The following is an 18,578-nucleotide window of genomic DNA, read 5'->3' as shown; positions in this document are numbered from 1 at the left end:
GGCTGGCTATATCCTACACGGGGCTGGGAGGCTGTGACCAATGCATTTCCCACCCTCGGCTTATACTAGAGTCAATAGGTTTTCCCAGTTTTTGGTGGTAAAATTAGGTGCTCCGGCTTATACTCGGGTCGGCTTATACTCGAATATATACGGTATTCCTCGCACAGATACAAGTAAAAATGACATGTCTTTCAGAAGGTGGCAAGTGAAAAATAGAAAAGCAAACATTGAATATTGCCGCGTCCTGTGGGGATTAAAGCCATGACACCATTACATGTGCGTGGTATGATTAAAACAGGTTAAAAGCATGGGTCTCAATTGTAAATGCCACACGATCAAAACATTTCACTTCCGATGGTTATGAAGGGATTTTTAGGGCTAAACGTAACCTATAAATAGAATAGGTCTAAAAAAGTAAACTGCCAAGAACTGAAGAATTTGCCAATTTTATGTCGGTGACTCGTGCTGCGTGATAAAATTGGTGCATCACAACCTCATGTCATGTCTGACAGGCACATATTAAAGCATTTCATATGTATAGTGCATAGTATCTCCGCCAGCAGTCTGCTTCATTATATTATATAATGGAAGCTCTGTATGGTGAATGTTATGTTGGCATGCCAGGTTTTCTGATAATATATTCATGGACATGGTTCTAAATATCAGATTGGTAGGCGTCCATAATCCTTGGACCATACAGATAGGCATGTCCCTAGCAGCTGAGAAACAGAATGTGGAAGCAGTAGGACCCCCGGATCCCTTGTTTGTGGTCCATCTATTATTGCAAGACGGGATGGAATAGGACCTGCTCCATAATTTCTGGCTCGGGCAGGCAGCTCATGCTTGGGGCCGTGGAATCCACTGCTATGGGCATAGGTCCATAGAAGTAAATGGGGATGTGTTCTAGCTGCTGAAAAAAACACCTAGCACGCCGCTCCCTTGTGTGCATGAGGCCTTATGGTGATATTGCCTTTGCAGCCCCCCTTTTCATATGTAAGGAGTCTTTATGTAAGGTTGATTTATTATAAAAACTTCTCCTGAACATAGGTAATAGATGGTATTGTAAATAAGCTCCATTGATCTCTATGCAGCTGAGCTGCAATACTGGCACAAGCTATGGTCAGATGGACAACCCTTTAAAGATCATGCATGCATGCTGGGGAAATAGGCAGATACATTTTCCATGGTAGAAAAGTATTCAAGTATGACTTTCAAGAAGCCTAGTGATGTGATGTGAGATAATAGGCGAACCAGGTTGCCTATTTTCAAAACAAATACTGTAGATACCTGACTATTGACAGCGCTGTTTCAGTGTTCAGTGTACAGGGAACTGGTTTGCCTATGTGAGAGCACATGAATGTTGAAACAGGGCTGTCTGTGGTTGGGTGTCAATTCTTCTTGAATAGGTCTAACTGGGTTGTTTTTTATCCCAGGTCTTGTCACTAGGCTTCTTTTATGTAGGGGGAGAGGTTTGCATTAGAGGCATAGTTTTCCTTTTCTCACCCTAGTATTTGCATATTTCATTTGCATATTCCTTTTAGGCTACATTCACATGGCCGTTGGGGGATGTGTATATGGCCACCACATGTCCTATCTTACCCCGTAATATGACGCCATATATGTCTATGGAGAGGGGCGGGGGCGAGCAGTACTCCTCCTCTCTGCGTGCGCCAACGTGTGCCCAACGTGCTACGGTACAGCAGGCACACAGTAGTCTTCCATTGTAGGAAGGAATAAAACAAAACGTGTACGGAGCCAGGCATCTCTTACCTATTGAAGTCCATCTACGTAGCTTTATATGTGGTAACAACAATAGCGATAATGTCTACTAGGAAGAATTTTGATTATGATGTACACGGTGTGCAGGACATCCCTGATGGCTGATGTGAGAATATTATTACATTTCTATTGTAGTAACACTTCTTTATTAATTAAAAACTTTCCCTGCTGTCAGGAGAAATAATACCAGCGAGAAAGTTCTGTTCTTCTTCTGTCTTTACAGATGGAACTTGCTTTACCCATATAGCCCTGATATCTGTAGTGTAAATTGAATATGATCACACTATAGTCTACTGGGTCTTTGCTGTCATCTCTAAGTTTAGTGTGAGAAAAACCGCAATGATTTTGGCTGTTTTTATTCCTTTCTGGTATATTATTACAGCTATCAGGGATCAGCGATATTACAAGCCATCCATTAGCTGTTTAATCTAAGACATTGATGTAATTTTGCTGTACATCTCTTCACGTTTATCATCTATAAGAAGAGAATTTCCTTTACCTAGTACAGTGGTGGCAAACCTATGGCACTGGTGCCAGAGATGGCACTCGGACCTCTCTGTGGGCACGCGGGTTGTCTCTCAGGCACAGAGTTTGCCAGACATGGCATCTTTCTGCAGTCTCAAGCAGTCCGATTAGTGCCCTGCTATTTTAACGTGACCCATCCTGTGCTGCCTGGTCCTCTCCGATGAGTGAGAAGGTTTGGACAGGGTCGGATTGGAGCTCAAAAAGTATGGTAGAAATAGGTTTGTTGCTGCCCGAATTGCCGTGTTGGCTTTTTGGGAAAAGCTAGGGGGTTTTGGGTCTCATTTTTGGGCACTCAATCTCTAAATGGTTTGCCATCACTGACCTAGTATATATAACATGTTCCAAATTATTATGCAAATGATAGTTATCTCCGAATTTCCTAAATGGCCGATGCAAATGACAAATTTTATTGAACAAACCTTCAAATAATAACAGTATCTTCTTCAAAATTTTAAAAAAAAACCCTAAAAATTATTCTGCACAGCAGTGTTTCAAAGCATTTTATAGGTTGTATAGAGCTGAAAATGGTCATTTGTTGAATTTGCAGCATTATTTGGTCACAGTCGTCGAAATCAATCCTAAACATCCTAACAGGCTGAGTTACATGTAACATAGGAACCCTTCTTCACCTCCACAATTCTTGCATCCATTAAACTTATGAGATTTTGGAGAGTTTTTGCTTGAATTTCTTGGCATGATGTCAGAATACCCTCCCGGAGCGGCTGTTTGATGTGAACTGCCTCCTGGATCTTTTTCTTGATAATAGGGGTACGGTTAAGGACAGTGGGCCCATGCATATGTGAAGATTAGTTTTCAAACAGACTTGTTTACTGATGAGTGTCGTGCAACCCTAATTGGTCTGGATAGATAGAATAGTGGGTGATTGGTGGATGACGTCACAGCACTTTCGGAAGGTGTCTGCTTGAGTTTCATGCACCAGGATACGTGAGTTGTTTAAAAGGACATTCAAAGGATGGACTGTGATTATGCTTATGAAAGTTTACAAATAAGTTTACAAATATGTTAACATACGCTACCTTGTGGTATGAAAATGCAAGCTCTTTGAAATTTATCATAGTGAATATATATATTTATCAAAAAATGTGAATGTTTTACGCGAAATTATGAAGTAAAAGGAAGATTTTATCCAGAAAACTTGTGTGGTCAGTTTTGCTTTTGGACACTATTCACATGATGCGTTTGGGGAGTGAAGGAGAGCTCCCAGTCCTAGACCACATCACAGATTAATATTAGCTCCACCGTTTACGTATTTGTTGTGTGATTGGTGGATGGCCACCATGTCCCAACAAGACTGCCACGTCAGCAAGGAGGTCATAGTCGTGTTTTGTGTCAGAATTATGGGAAGAGAGACCATTTAGGGTTCTCAAAGTTGGGAAAATGACCCCGGCAAAGTACATACAGTTTCTCACTGACCACTTTCTTCCATGGTACCAAAAATAGAATCATGCCTTCCGAAGCAAAATCATCTTCATGCATGACAATGCACCATCTCATGCAAAGTCACCTCTGTGTCATTGGCTGTCATGGGCATAAAAGGAGAGAATCTCATAGTGTGGCCACCAACTTCCCCTGACCGCAACCCTATAGAGAACTTTTGGAGTATCTTCAAGAATAAGATCTATGTGGGTGGGAGATCAAAACAGCAGCTCTGACATCACAGGCTATTCTAAATTCATTGAAAGAATTTCAAGCAGAAACTCGCCAGTTCGATGGATGCAAGAATTGTGAAAGTGATATCAAAGAAGGTTCCTGTGTTTCCATGTAACTTGCCGTGTTAGGATGTTTTGGATTGAAATGGCTATTGATTTCATTGAATGTGACCTCTTAACCCCTTATCACCGACACTAGTTTTCAGCTCAATGACCAGACTCGATCTTTCAAATCTGACATGTCTCACGATAATTGGTTATAACTTCGGAACGCTTTAACATATCCGGGTGATTTTGAGACTGTTTTCTCGTGACACATTGTACTTCATGTTAGTTATAAAATTTAAGTGATAAGTTTTGCGTTTCGTTCTGAAAAAAAGTGAAAATTTGGCAAAAGTTTGTAAAAATTCTTCATTTTCCAAGTTTGAAATGTTCTGCTTTCCAGACAGAAAGTAAAACTACCCAAAAAGCTTGATAATTAACATTTACGGAATGTCTGCTTTATGTTGGGATGATATTTTATGTGTCCTCTCATTTTTCTAGGATGTTATTAGGCGCAGAAATTTAGGTGCAATTTTTCTTATTTTCATGAAAATCGCCAAAACTCACATTTTGAGGGACAACTCAGCTTTCAAGTGACTTTGAAAAGCCTAAATAATAGTAAAACCCAATAAATTAACCCACTATAGAAACTTCACCCCTCAACATATGTAAAACAACTTCTATTAAGTCTATTAACCCTTTAAGTGTTTCACATGGGTTAAAACAATATGGACCTGTGATTTAGAAACTATGGAATTTTTTTGGAAAATACATTCATTTAGGCCAAAACTGACAGTTTCAGAATAAATTAAATGATGAAACGCTCTGCAACGTTTGATGCCCAATTCCTCCCGAGTGTACTGATACCCCATATGTGGTGGTAAACTGCTGTAAGGGCGCACGGCCGAGCATAGGATGGAAGCAGTGCCATTCGCAGCAGATTTGTATTGTCACATTGTGCGACCTATAAATTAATTTTTTTTAGTAATGCGAACATATGAGGGCTTATTATTTACTGGGTGAGATACAATGTATAGATAATTCATTTTGGGGGTCTATAGCTTATTCATGAGATTTTTATTAACTATTTCAAGGGGGACACGAACAAAATCATCAATTTTTTATTTTGGATTTTTAGCATCTTTTTTTTCCCCCCACTCACCGTAACGTAAAAATATTACAAGATGGGTTCTGTAGGTTTGTTTTTAAGTTGATTTTGTATAAAAGTCAGAACTGTATATTTTATAATTGTAACCCATGTAAAAAAATTTTGGTCTCTGAGAATTGTATTTTTAAAATGTTGGGTTGTCATAAGAACCAGGTTTAACATTAAAGATTCATTGCAGAAACCTTTGGTTAACTGTTTGTAGCTGTTTTGGTAGAATGGGGCTAAAGTACAGTAAATTACCACCATCCAGAGGTCTGTTTTTAACTAGGGGTTGGGTGTTCTTAAGTAGGGGACTGCCTTTATCATGTTATCATCAGGAGGTTTGTACAATAAAATTCAATTTATACTCTCTAACGGTGATTAATTTTATTATACTGTAGTTCTTTGAGGTGAAGCTGACCATAGAGTTTTCTTATTCATTGCCATTATAAATCCCTGAACAGGAAAATGAAGTTCTCACGTACAGCTACAACTTTAAGACTACAAATACTACATGCAAAAATACACATAAGATTAACAAGCATAACTTGTACACGTCCACAACATAACAGTCCGTATGCAGTCCACGTGTTGTCTGTATTGTGTTTGTTTTAAAGTTAGTTCTCCATCCATTACCTGCATTACTTGTTAATACCCCTAGGAAGGTTTCCCTAGCAACAAGAAAAGAACAATTGCACATTGACCGACACGTGTGCCATCAGTTTTTATTTTGGTTTTTGTGGTCCTATTGACGTCTATGGAGTACTGTGGTCCACTTGTGAGAAAAACAATAGCACATGATTGTAGAACCTTTAAAAAGAAGAAGATCAGTCACTACCTGTCAAAGCTTTTCTCCATCGGCTGCTTCCATACAGGCTAAGCGTCCTGCAACTCCCTGTTAGCAAAACCCATCCTGCCTTGTGGCAGGCTCTAGTGAACATTGGCGGCTTGTAGGCTCCGCACGCCAGTATTACTAAGTACTTAAGGCAAAGAAGTGTCATCCAACCAGCAAAGTTAGGACAAATGCATGGAAGAAATACATGTACAGTGGGTATGGAAGGTTTTCCGACCCCCTTTACATTTTTCACTCAGTTTCTTTGCAGCCAATTGGTAAAATCAAGTTTGCTCATCAATGTACAATTTGCACCCCATTATATATTTTTGCTAATTTATTAAATAAGAAAAACTTGAAATATCACATGATCATAAATATTCAAACCCTTTGCTGTGACACTCCAGCTGTGTTTAATTAAACTGATTGGACTTAATTAGGATAAAAACACACAAGTCTATATAAGACCTCACACTGCATGTCAGAGAACATGAGAATCATGAGGTCTAAGGAACTGCCCAAGGAGTCGGAGACAAAATTGTGGCAAGGAACAGATCTGGCCAAGGTTACAAAAGAAGTTCTGCAGCACGATTACAACTTTTCCTCTACCAGGCCGTCCAGCCAAATTAAGCAATCATGGGAGAAGAGCCTTAGTGTGAGAGGTAAAGAACAACCCCAAGATCACTGTGGCTAATCTTCAGAGATGCAGTAGGAAGAAGGGTGAAAGTTTCACAAAGTCAACTATCATTGCAGCCCACCACTCGGGGCTTTATGGCAGATTGTGCAGACAGAATCCTCTCCTCAGTGCAAGACAAATAATAATCTGCATACAGAAGGACCCCCAGATTTTCAGAAATGCGATACTCTGATCTGATGAGACGAAGATTGAACCTTTTGGTCTAAATTCTAAGTTGTATGTGCGGAGAAAACCAGGAACTGCTCATCACCTGCCAACAGTGAAACATGGTGGCGGCAGCATCATGCCATGGGGTTGTTTTTCATCTGCAGGGACAGGAGGACTGGTTGCAATGGAAGGAAAGATGTGGCCAAGAGATCCTGAATGAAAACCTCTTTGAGAGTGCTCTGGAACTCAGACCCGGCCGAAGGTTCACTGTCCAACAAGATAATAACCTTAATCACACAGCTAAATAACAAAGCAGTGGCTTCAGAACAACTCTGTGACCACTCTTGACTGGCCCAGCCAGAGCCCTGACCTAAAGCCAATTGAGCATCTCTGGAGAAGTTTGAAAACTGCTTCTGCCAATGTTCATCATCTAACCTGAGGGAACTGGAGAGGATCTGCAAGGAAGAATGGCAGAGGTTCCCCAAATCCAGGAGTGAAAAACTTGTTGCATCATTTCCAATAAGACTTATGGCTGCATCTGTTTAAAGGGTCCTTCTATTGAATACTGAGAAAAGGGTCTGCATACTTATGACCATGTGATATTTCAGGGTTTCTTGTTTAAATTAGCAAAACTATCTACATTTCTGTATTTTCTGGCAATATGGGGTGCAGAGTGTACATTAAAGGGGTTTTAAAAATTGTCAAATTTCAATCCCCTAGTGATGTTAACACAATAAAGATAAATTTTAACCCCTTACTTCATAATTTTACTCAGTTTTATTGCTGTTTAGCTCCTATCGCTCCTTATGCAGGTCACTGCAATATTCCAGGGTGTGGGTGGGGACTCTCTAAGCAGACACGTTCTGTGAGCTGAACATATGGTTACATTATCAGGGTACAAGGTTTAAATACAATGTCATCTGGCTTCTTAACAATATACTAGTATCTGGCACATTGAAAGAGAGATGAGACAGATCAGAGATGAGATCCATTAAATGCCTGTAACACGCTGTCAGCCTGCTACATCTCCTCTATTCCACAACACATTAGATCTGCTGTACCTTCCTGCTGTGTCTCCCCAGATAAATAACTTGTCTGTAGCCTGTACTTCTCCTCTGGCTGCTGATGCTGGCAGGAACTTAGATTCTGTGTCTCAGTGTGCATCAGTGAGTGAACTCCATCCTGTACTACAGGGCAGAGACAAAGAAACTAGGGCAGCATGGTGGCTTAGTGATTAGCTTTACAGCCCCATGTTCTCTCCCTGTTATGCGTGGGTTTCTGCCGGCTCCTCCGGTTTCGTCCCACACTCCTAAACATACTGGTAGGTTGATTAGATTGTGAGACCCACGGGGACAGGGATCAAATTTACTCAGCGCTACACAGAGCTTGCCAATCTGTGTGCGCTATATAAATGAAAGAATTAGGATCATTTTTTTAAAAAAAAAAGCTCAGCAGCACGGCCGTCACACAGAAATTCAAGATGGCTTCCCCGGCCCTAAGTCAGAAGTTACAGGGTCGTGTCTAGGGGCAACTGGAATTGTGTACACCAGGACTTATAGAGACAGGTTGGAGTTATATCTGTGAAATACTGTATTTTTGTTAATAACAGTGAATTAGAAAATGTGTTACCGTATAAACTCGTGTATAACCTCGGCTTATACACAAGTTAATTAAAAAAATAGACTTACATACTCGCCCTCCTGCGCTGCAATGCTCCTGGTGGCTCCTCTCCGGTCTTCTCTCTGCTCTATTAGCTAGCGGAGACGCTTCCTTGCGATGTGCCGTCCAGCGCACGCTATGATGAAGCCGCTGATGACGTCATAGTGTTGCGCCGGCCAGCAGGTCGCAAGGAAGCGTCTTCGCTGGCTAATAGAGTAGAGAGAAGACAGAAGAGGAGCCGCAACGAGCCTTAGGGCGCCGGAGGGCGAGTATGTAAGGTTTTTTTTTTTTATGTGCTAGGCGGGCGGGCTGTATTCTACATGGGGGCTGGCTGGCTGTATTCTACATGGGGGATGGAGGGCTGGCTATATTCTACTGGGGGATGGTGGGCTGGCTATATTCTACTGGCGGATGGAGGGCTGGCTATATTCTACTGGGGGATGGAGGGCTGGCTATATACTAGGAGACTGTGACCAATGTATTTCCCACCCTCTGCTTATACTTGAGTCAATAGGTTTTTCCCAGGTTTCTGGTGGTAAAATTAGGGGTCTCGGCTTATACTCGAGTGTTTATACGCTATGTTATCCTTAGTGCATGTAAGAAACTTGTCTTCATGGGAATGTCCCTTTTTAAATGAGCAAAAAAAAAAACTTTTTTGATCTTGCTAATTGGCTGCAATGAAACAGGTGAAAAATTTAAAGGGGTCTGAATACTTTCAATACCCACTGTATTTCCATGTTATTTCTAGCCTTTGATTCCAGCAAGTACTGATCCTTTTGTAAGTGTAGTCTGCCTACTGAATCTAGATGGGCATTTATAATTTAGTATTTCCCACTAGGCTTGACAGAAATGGCTCAATATACTGTTATGGGGAAGTTTTTTTTCATATCCTTTTCCTGCTGCCAGTAAAACAGTAGTTGTCCTTTGTTAACAGGTTTTACAAAATAATGCAAAATATCAAGTCGTTCCTAAAAAGTTAACCATAGGAAAACGACTGGCACAATGTCTCCATCCTGCATTGCCAGGGGGCGTCCACAGGAAAGCTCTAGAAACCTACGAAATCATTTTCAAAATCATTGGACCAAAGCGCCTGGCAAAAGACCTCTTTCTGTACAGGTAATTGGTAATTTACACGTAAGATTATATATAATTTATAAATGTGTGTGTGTGTGTATATATAATCTATTATCCTACGTTCTTTACAGTGCCGGCCTATTTCCTCTACTCACAAATGCTGCAATGTCTGTCAAACCGGTATTACTTAGTCTTTATGAAATGTATTACCTACCTCTGGGTAAGACCTTAAAACCTGGCCTACAAGGATTGCTCACTGGTATTCTCCCTGGCTTGGAGGAGGGCTCCGAATATTATGACAGGTAAGCACCATTGTATGAATTTGACTGTGCTAAAATTAATATAAAAACTGCCATTGGTATTGGTGATCACATGAGCATAAAGGAAGCTTTGGATTTTTTACATTTTTTTCACTTATACCTTTGTACCTTTAGATTTCCATCCAAAAATATACACATAATTTTACTGAGCCCATGAACTTACACTAACACTGATGGGTGCCCAGTGTCTATGAGGCATTTGTTTGATTTCTCCTCTATGTACATTTTGATAAATACTCCTTTCTCTTATTATTATTATTTTCTGAGAAAACCCTCTGTACCCAGGTTTTTATTATTGCTTTCTTGGCAGCCATCAGCCTCCTGCTTTCACCATAATTTCAGAATGATGACATATACACAACCACTTCTCCATTCTCATTCGTCTTAGGGCTCTTTCAGATGACATTGTTCAGTGTTGAATTTCATGGACTGACCAAACTGTGATGGGAGCAGAACTGCATGATATTTATGTAGAAAGCTCGGAGTCCCTGCTTCCCTGCAGAATTGCAGTCCTGTACTGTCATTGGAAGTGGAGATAGTGTACATCCATGTAATTTTATTTTAGCACTAACATGGACTTATTCTGTGCTACTATCTGGAACTTTAAATTTTAGTATATTACTTTCAGAACGTAAAAAAAAAATCCCATCAAAACCATATTTTGTTCTTTTGTTGGGAACTTACAGTCTATTTATTGCATATATAAAAACTATATTTGTTTAATTCAATTCTATCTGTTTTTATAACCTGGATTAAAGTATAAAAGATTTTAAGATTGTTGTTACTGATACATTTTTTTTACCATTAAATTCTGTATTTACTTGAGTATAAGACGAGAAAAATTGTTCTGAAAAATTCAACCATTCAACTTCTACTCGAGTAAATGAAGAAATAAAGTCTGTACTCGCCTTTCCAACACCCCTCCTCAAGTCCTCTTCCTGAGAGGACCCGTTAGACCCGTTAGGACCCGTTAGAGCCAGGTCTGTGTGCATTAGCTGCACACCGGGGGACTGGCTGGCTGCGCACCGGGGGACTGGCTGGCTGCGCACCGGGGGACTGGCTGGCTTTAAACTTGGGGCAGGGGCTAGCTAACTACTGGGGGCTGGCTGGTTTATACTGGGGCTGGCTGGCTATATACTAGGGGACTCTCTGGCTTTAAACTTGTGGAAGGTGCTAGCTAAATACTGGGGGCTGGCTGGCCATATATAGGGAACTGGCTGGTTTATACTGGGAGGTGGTTGGCTATATACAGGAGGCTGGCTAGCTATATACTGGGGGTAGGCTGTGACCAGTGCATTTCCCACCCTAGACTTGAGTCAATAGGTTTTCCCTGTTTTTTTTGCGGTAAAATTTGGGGCTTCCGCTTATACTTGAGTATATACGTTTTACTGTTCTACTGTTACAGAGAAACAATGAATGAGTTGTGATATGATTTCCCTCTTTTAGAACAAACACCCTTCTGGAGAAGGTGGCGGCAGCAGTGGAGCAGTCGGCCTTCTACAGTGCTCTATGGGGCAGTCTTCTCACCAGCCCTGCAGTGCGCCTGCCTGGCATTACCTATGTCCTATCCCACCTGAATAGGAAACTATCAATGGAAGACCAGCTTTACATCATTGGGAGTGACATTGAGTTAATGGTAAGCACTGCCATTGTGCTGCTGTTCACCCAAACCATTTACCTTATTCAGGCTTTTTGTTTTTGAGCCAAAGTCAGGAGCCAGTCCTAGAGGAATGGGGAATATAAAGGTAGACTTCTACTTCTCATTACTGCTTGATCCACTTCTGGCTTTGGTTTTATATTTGAATTAATTTGTGTGTTATCATTTCAATTGTTTTACAGATTGCATAGTTCTAGTGTTATAATAGCTTATATATGGTTCTCTCTATACACTGCACACGGAAACCCATTACACTTTAAGCATCATTAACATTACAGTGTAATTCATCACTATGTCATTGGAAGATTTTTTTCAATTATCTTTAAAGCGACGCGGTTTGGGTCATTTATTGCGGTGTTGGTGGTGTGTAACGCTGTGGATGGCATGTGTTCTGTTCTCCATGTATATTAATGAGACATGGGCTCTCTGCCATCCATGCTCATCACTGTCACATGACCCTATTTATTCATTCTAAGTCTTCTTAATTTGTTACTTGATCATACATGGAAGTCTCAGAACATTGAATAACCCTTGTGTTTGCAGCCTTATTCATTTCTGAATTTATATTCCTAATTGTTTATTCTTGAATTGTATTGCCCTGAGCCTAACAAGAGACTGTATACATATATATAAGGATGAGAGTTGGCCTTAATATACATAAATCAGTAAATAGGATTATGACATCTGTCATTTGTCAAGGGGCCTGGTGTCTAACAAATAACATGCTGTATAAGTTGCTTTTGCAATAAAGGAGTTTTGTAATGTATGTAAATAGATACATGATAAATGGGAAGTTGCCCACTTTCAGCAAATAATTGATGTTGCTTGTGTAATGAAACATTATCCAATTTCCCAATATAATTTGGCCCACATCTATTAAAAGTAGAGAAATGTGCAAAGATTAATAATAATTAAAAAAAAAAAAATGGTGCGCGTTCATTATTTCCTGTGCACACAAAATGCTTAAACTGAGTGCACCCATTTTTTTTTTTTTTTTTGTGCACCCCGTTTAATGGATCAACATGTCAGACTTGCCAACATAAATGTGGTGCGAATGTCCTCCGGAACATTCCACAGTATTGTATTGTGGCATGCACAGTATACCTGCGACACAATACTGGCGGAAACACTTCAGAAATACATGTGCAAGTACAGGCAGTCCCTGGGTTATGTACAAGATAGGTTCTTTAGGTTTGCATTTAAAGGAAACCTACCACTTAAAAGTGGTAGTTCGTACACACAGATACATGGCACGTGCCGGAGCATATTTTTATGAGTAGAATAAAGCCCCTATCGCTGATTTTATAAGTTATATTAACTTATATCTCGGTGCACCGCTCTAGGGCATGGCGCACCATGCGTGCGCCAGATTCTGAAGTGCTGGAGAGCCGGTGACGTCACCGAGTTCTCCAGCACACGCGTGCCTACGCAACTTAGCATGGGGAAACAGGCCGTGCCAAGTTGCGCAGGCGCACGTGTGCCGGAGAGCTTAGTGACGTCACCGGCTCTCCAGCACTTCAGAATCTGGCGCACGCATGGTGCGCCGTGCCCTAGAGCGGTGCACCGAGATATAAGTTAATATAACTTATAAATCGGCGATAGGGGCTTTATTCTACTCATAAAAATATGCTCCGCCACCAGCTAACCCTGAGCTGGTGCCACGTATCTGTGTGTAAGAACTACCACTTTTAAGTGGTAGGTTTCCTTTAAGTCGGAACTGTATATTTTATAATTGTACCTCCAGACAACCTTTTTTGATCTCTTTTGCAATTGGATTTTAAAAATGTTGGGTTGTCATAAGAAGCAGGATTAACAATCATAATTACAGACACCTCTGATAACTGTTATAACTGTTTATAGTAGCCTTAGGCTAAAGTACAGTAAATTACCAACATCCAAAGGTCCGTTTGTAACTAGGGGTCATCTGTAAGTCGGGAGTTCTTGAGTAGGGGACTGCCTGTAGTTTACACATGCAATTATGTGCAGTCTACGCCAGAAAAGTGGCACAGAATTCTTAGTAAATGTGGGCCTTTCTGTATCAATTCTTCAAAGTTTTCTAGACCTCTGCTTGCTGTCATTGTATAAAAATCTTCTATGTTTACTTTCAATAAATAAAAATCTGTCCGTGGTCATGTGATGTCACACAGGTGTACAGGTCGCTAGTATGACAGAGAGTAATTAGATCTGTGTGTAATAACGAGCCATACACCTGTGTGACATCACATGACCATGGACTGGTTTTTAGTCACTTTTATTAAACTTAGAAGCTTTCTGTAGAAAGATAGCAATCGGAGATATAGACAACCATGAGGAGTTGATGCAGAAAATATATTGAAAAAACTTTTATAACTTTTTATTACGCAAACAATATCAATTTTTTGCTCAAGTGGACAACCCCTTTAAAACTTTGATGGTGGGGGAAAGCTGTAGTCGAATTTGGAGGCAGATTAAGTGCACCATGTAACACTGACTCCTGAATACAATAAAGTGTACTTAATTTAAATATTGTTAATTTAGGGATTAAACTGGTGTGTTTGTAGCGTTTCCTTTTTGTATGTTGTTTCCGTTTTGTCTTCACATTAGTGTTTGTTTGTTTTTTGTTTTTTCACTTCCATTGTTCTGAGGTTTTTTTTTTGCAAAAAAAACTGAATGCTTTAACAATGGCTAGAAAACGTAACACCTGGTTCCCCAGCATCATCAAGGAAATAAACGGACCTATCATCTAGAGCCTTCCCTCACTTGAAAAACAAAGTCAGTGTGAATAAGCCTTTAGGCTACCTGCACACAAATTCTGTGTAGCAAAATAGGAGTCTTATTTGAAGTTGGAGCACAACAAGGCACATTGATGCTGATAATGGATTGGAAAGATGTAAAAGCAATTTAAAGTGAACCTGTAATCAGGATTCTACAACTGACAGGTTCCCATAGGCTTTTTAATACTAATTCCCAATCTGCTTTAATAATTAACATTGCTTTTTCCATTTACTTTTAAAACTATTTAAAACTATACCTGGCTCCTTGCCAGCAAACTGCATCGAGCCACATGGGTGTCTTTTACAATGCCTGAATCAACATCAATATCTGCTCTCTGTTCCACTAGATCTTCCTCCTTTCCCTGACCTTGTGCTCCAAGCAAACTTCATGTATGTAGGAGGGAGGAAGATGCAAAGAGTTAGCAGAGCAGAGAGGAGATGATGCTGATGACTCCATGTTCCCTGACTCAATGCAGTTAGCAGGCAGGGAGCCAGGTATACTTTTATGATTTTTTAAAAGTGAGTGAAAGTAGTAAGTTATTTATAAAATCAGATTGGGAGATAATATTAAAAAGGCTATGCAATCCTACATTAGGTGTAAACGGACAGGTTCTGTTTAAAGTGGGTATTCCTATTTTATAAATCAATGGCATAGTGCTGGATAGCAAATTCTCCATCAATTTATAAGATGGGAAAACTCCTTTAATGGGGTATTCTGGGAATATGAACGTCTGATAAGAAAACCTATGATGCTATAAATAAATGAATATAACAAAACTCAATGTCATTAGTCACAAAATGGAGCTTAAGTAGTTTTATTTTATGATTTACACAATTTATAGCCTCTCTAAAGTATGCAGAGTTATCACTAAGATGGCCGCCACTGGAAACTACAAGTCCCATGACCCTTTAGTTCTCAGTAACTCCTCCTAGCTCTTATGATCTGCTTCCAGGGATGATGTAACAGACTTTCTTGCTCTGTTACTATAGTAATGATGTGTAACTCCCATCCCTGCACATCACCACAACACTGTCCATACTGAATGCACTGCAACCAACCAACTACAGCCAAACTTGGTGATGATCACATGACCTGCCCAGGCAGGTGCAGGACATGTGATGTTAACATGTGACCAGCAGCCATCTTATGTTTTGTGTATGCTCCCGCAGAGGAAATCAATGCTCCCGCAGAGGAAATCAACGGACTGATTAAAGGCCCAGTAGCATTTTAATTCTTCATTACAGTCTATGTCCACAGCATTTTCATCTAAGGGAAGCAAAATTTTAATTAACAACTAATTACATATTAGCTTATATTTTGAGTAGCCTTTTGTGTACAAAATAGGCATATTCCTGGAATACCTCTTTAAACTACAGTGGACTACAGCTCTTCAATACAGTGGTGAAAAATTTTAACTTCTATGGATAAGTATGCATTTTGTTTTGTAGGTGGAAGCAGTTAGCACCTCTGTCCAGGACTCCAGTGTGCTGGTCCAGAGAAGCACTTTAGACCTTATCCTCTTTTGCTTCCCCTTTCACATGAGTCAGGTATTGATATAAGATTTCTTTTTCATTATTGTAACTGTAAGTTTAAAATGGAAACTAATTGGGCGATGTGGAACAGTAAATAAACTACATCTACTTATTATGGTCAAGTATCTGGTTTAGTGTCCCAAGTAGCCCTGACCAGTTCTGTTTGTAATTTTAATGGACGTGTTTTGTTTCCTATACAGTATATGCACCAGAGGCTGTAGTACAGTAAAAGAGCTGGTGGTGCATGTTACCTTATCCCATAGTTTTTCCTAATCAGATATCGTTGGGAGGAAAGATAACACAACAAACATTACATTATCCCAGAAGCAGACAACAAGTCGTCTCACCAGTAATATTAGTATTTTCCTTTGGTGGCTGTGTTTTTGCCACCATTGTCTTATATAATAGGTCTATTTTTAACAATTCTCTATCGTGCACAGGCTCTGTGTTAGTGTTTCTCCTTCTGAATAGGCTTCTTTTTCTAGATCTTATTAAGCTTCTTACTCCATATGTCACTTAGGAACAATTTCCTCATGTAAAGGGTAGGTTAAAGCCTATAAGCCAATTTCTGCCACCAGTGTTCTCAGTCACAATACTTCACCTTATTAGGGGGAAATACAAATGTTGTATGGATCAGGGTCTTGTTAAATGGTAACTGACTCTATAACCACAACTTTAGTTAAGTTAGTATAGAATAAATATATAAATGACTACTCTATTTAACACTCACCAGGTCCCACTCCCTGGAAGGGAGTCAAACAAAAAGTCATATCATGAAAAGATACAGTCATATGCGTATATCTATACCCACTATACACAGTGCACTTGCTGGGAATACCATAATGTATGATACACTGGAAGCTCAATGAACAGTGTTAACAAAACATTTATTTATATATATATCTCATAAAATAATAAATATATATATATAATATACTTGGCATTACATATTGGCATATATTACTTGCCGCTTATAACAAGCAATCTGAGTGATGCCAGTCAGCAGATGCAGGTTTAAAGTATTTATTTAGCTGTATTATTTCCTCATTGTGTTTTGTCCCTCATACTTGCCCAGGCTACCCGTCCAGACATGATTCGTATCCTGTCCGCGGCTTTGCGTGTGGTATTACGGAGAGATATGTCGCTGAATCGGAGGCTCTATGCCTGGCTGCTAGGTGAGCAGAAGGTTTTAGTTTTGTACCAGTACAGGCAGTCCGAGTTACTTACAAGATATGTTCTTTAGGTTTGTACGTAAGTTGAATTTGTGTGGTATATTTTATAATTGTAACTCCGGACAATTTTTTATAATTTTTTTTAAAACAAGGAGCGTGGCGCACACTAATTCGTATATTTTTCCTTCTTTTTACTTGCATAAATGCAGAAAAATTTAAGTCTTCACCATAATATGTAGCATATTATTCACAAATAGTACGCAGATCAAAGTTGGTACAAAGTTTCGGTAATCTCGAAATTAAGTTTATGCAGAAGCTGCGAGTGGTGAGGCGAGGGCCCTCTCCTCACCACTCGCAGCTTCTGCATATACTAAATTTCAGATCTATACTTCACAAAGGGCGAGATGACCGAAACGTTGTGCCAATTGAGATCTGCTTACTATATGTAAATAATTTGCTACATATTATGGTCAAGGCTTATGTTTTTTCTGCATCTATGTAAATAAAAAAAGGAAAAATATATGAATTGGTGTGTGCCATGCTCCTTGTCTAATGCTATTGGAATGAGAAGCCTTCGTTGAGCACCACCTATACTGAGTGTGCTATATCCCTTGCGCCACAAAACTTTTTATTTTGTCCCAGTGATTTTCAGCATTTTTATGCTGTAATGGGACCAAGGATTAGCAATAAAACTTCATTCCAGACACCTTACAGCTGATCATTGCAGCCTGGGTCTGAAGTAAAGCCTCCAGAGATTTTCACCAGAGGTCACAGTGGGCAGAGGGGTCCATCTGTAACTAGGGGTCGTCTGTAAGTTGGGTTTCCTTAAGTTGTGGACTGCCTGTGTAGAGTATTCTGTACTGCATTGCTTTATTGGTTAATGATCCTGAATCTCTGATTAAAGGATTATCTTATTAAAACAATTAAGCTTCTTAAATAAGTGGTAAGAGGCTAACCTGCGCAGAGTGGTTAACATTGTGCAGTACACAGTAAATCTTCATTACAGTCTTGCTGTAGGAGCTGTCTGGAAACACATCATTTGTGTTGCTTTGCCAAGTTCTGTGATGCCATATGGAGTGACCATTAGCTAGTTTATTTTCTAATGTCCTTGGTTAATAATGATAATCTTTATTAACATAGCGCCATATTATTCAGTAGCACTTTACAGATCATGGGTTGCATACACAAATGAAATGAGATATATTACTTATTAATTACATGGTCATAAGAACCAATAGGAATGAGGGCCCTCTTCTCAAGAGCTTACAGTCTATGGTTAGGTTATTGGGTATTTAGATTATTTAACGGCTTTTAAAACCAGTTTGTCTCCCAAATACAGCAGTCGGTATGAAGGTGTATTGGGTACATTGCTTGATGTGTTTTGGAGGAAAGATGTGTAGTGAGCATTATGTGAATGTCCAGGAAGACTTATGTTCCTCCTATTTAATGAATATTGTTATACTGTCTTTTTTGCTCTCTTGGGGACCACATTTCTGGTGAGTTGGCTGTGGTGATGTATGTTTATTGTTGTCCATGAAATACCAGAAATGAGTTGATCTGACATATACTGC

The 18,578-nt window shown here is 39.8% G+C and overlaps 1 protein-coding gene across 4 annotated transcripts in view; it reads left to right on the top strand.

Moving 5' to 3' along the window:
- DOP1A (DOP1 leucine zipper like protein A) overlaps positions 1-18,578 on the top strand; it is a 76,899-nt gene that overhangs the window by 9,920 nt on the left and 48,401 nt on the right. For all 4 annotated transcript variants that reach the window (XM_072142036.1, XM_072142037.1, XM_072142034.1 and 1 more), the window contains exons 3-7: positions 9,433-9,614; positions 9,704-9,874; positions 11,339-11,528; positions 15,752-15,850; positions 16,911-17,010. In XM_072142036.1, the coding sequence (XP_071998137.1) occupies positions 9,433-9,614; positions 9,704-9,874; positions 11,339-11,528; positions 15,752-15,850; positions 16,911-17,010 (742 nt within the window). The remainder of the gene's footprint in view (positions 1-9,432; positions 9,615-9,703; positions 9,875-11,338; positions 11,529-15,751; positions 15,851-16,910; positions 17,011-18,578) is intronic.

This window comes from Engystomops pustulosus, chromosome 3 (genome assembly GCF_040894005.1).
Source record: "Engystomops pustulosus chromosome 3, aEngPut4.maternal, whole genome shotgun sequence".
Taxonomy (NCBI): Eukaryota; Metazoa; Chordata; class Amphibia; order Anura; family Leptodactylidae; genus Engystomops; species Engystomops pustulosus.
This window is presented reverse-complemented; position numbering and strand designations above follow the sequence as displayed.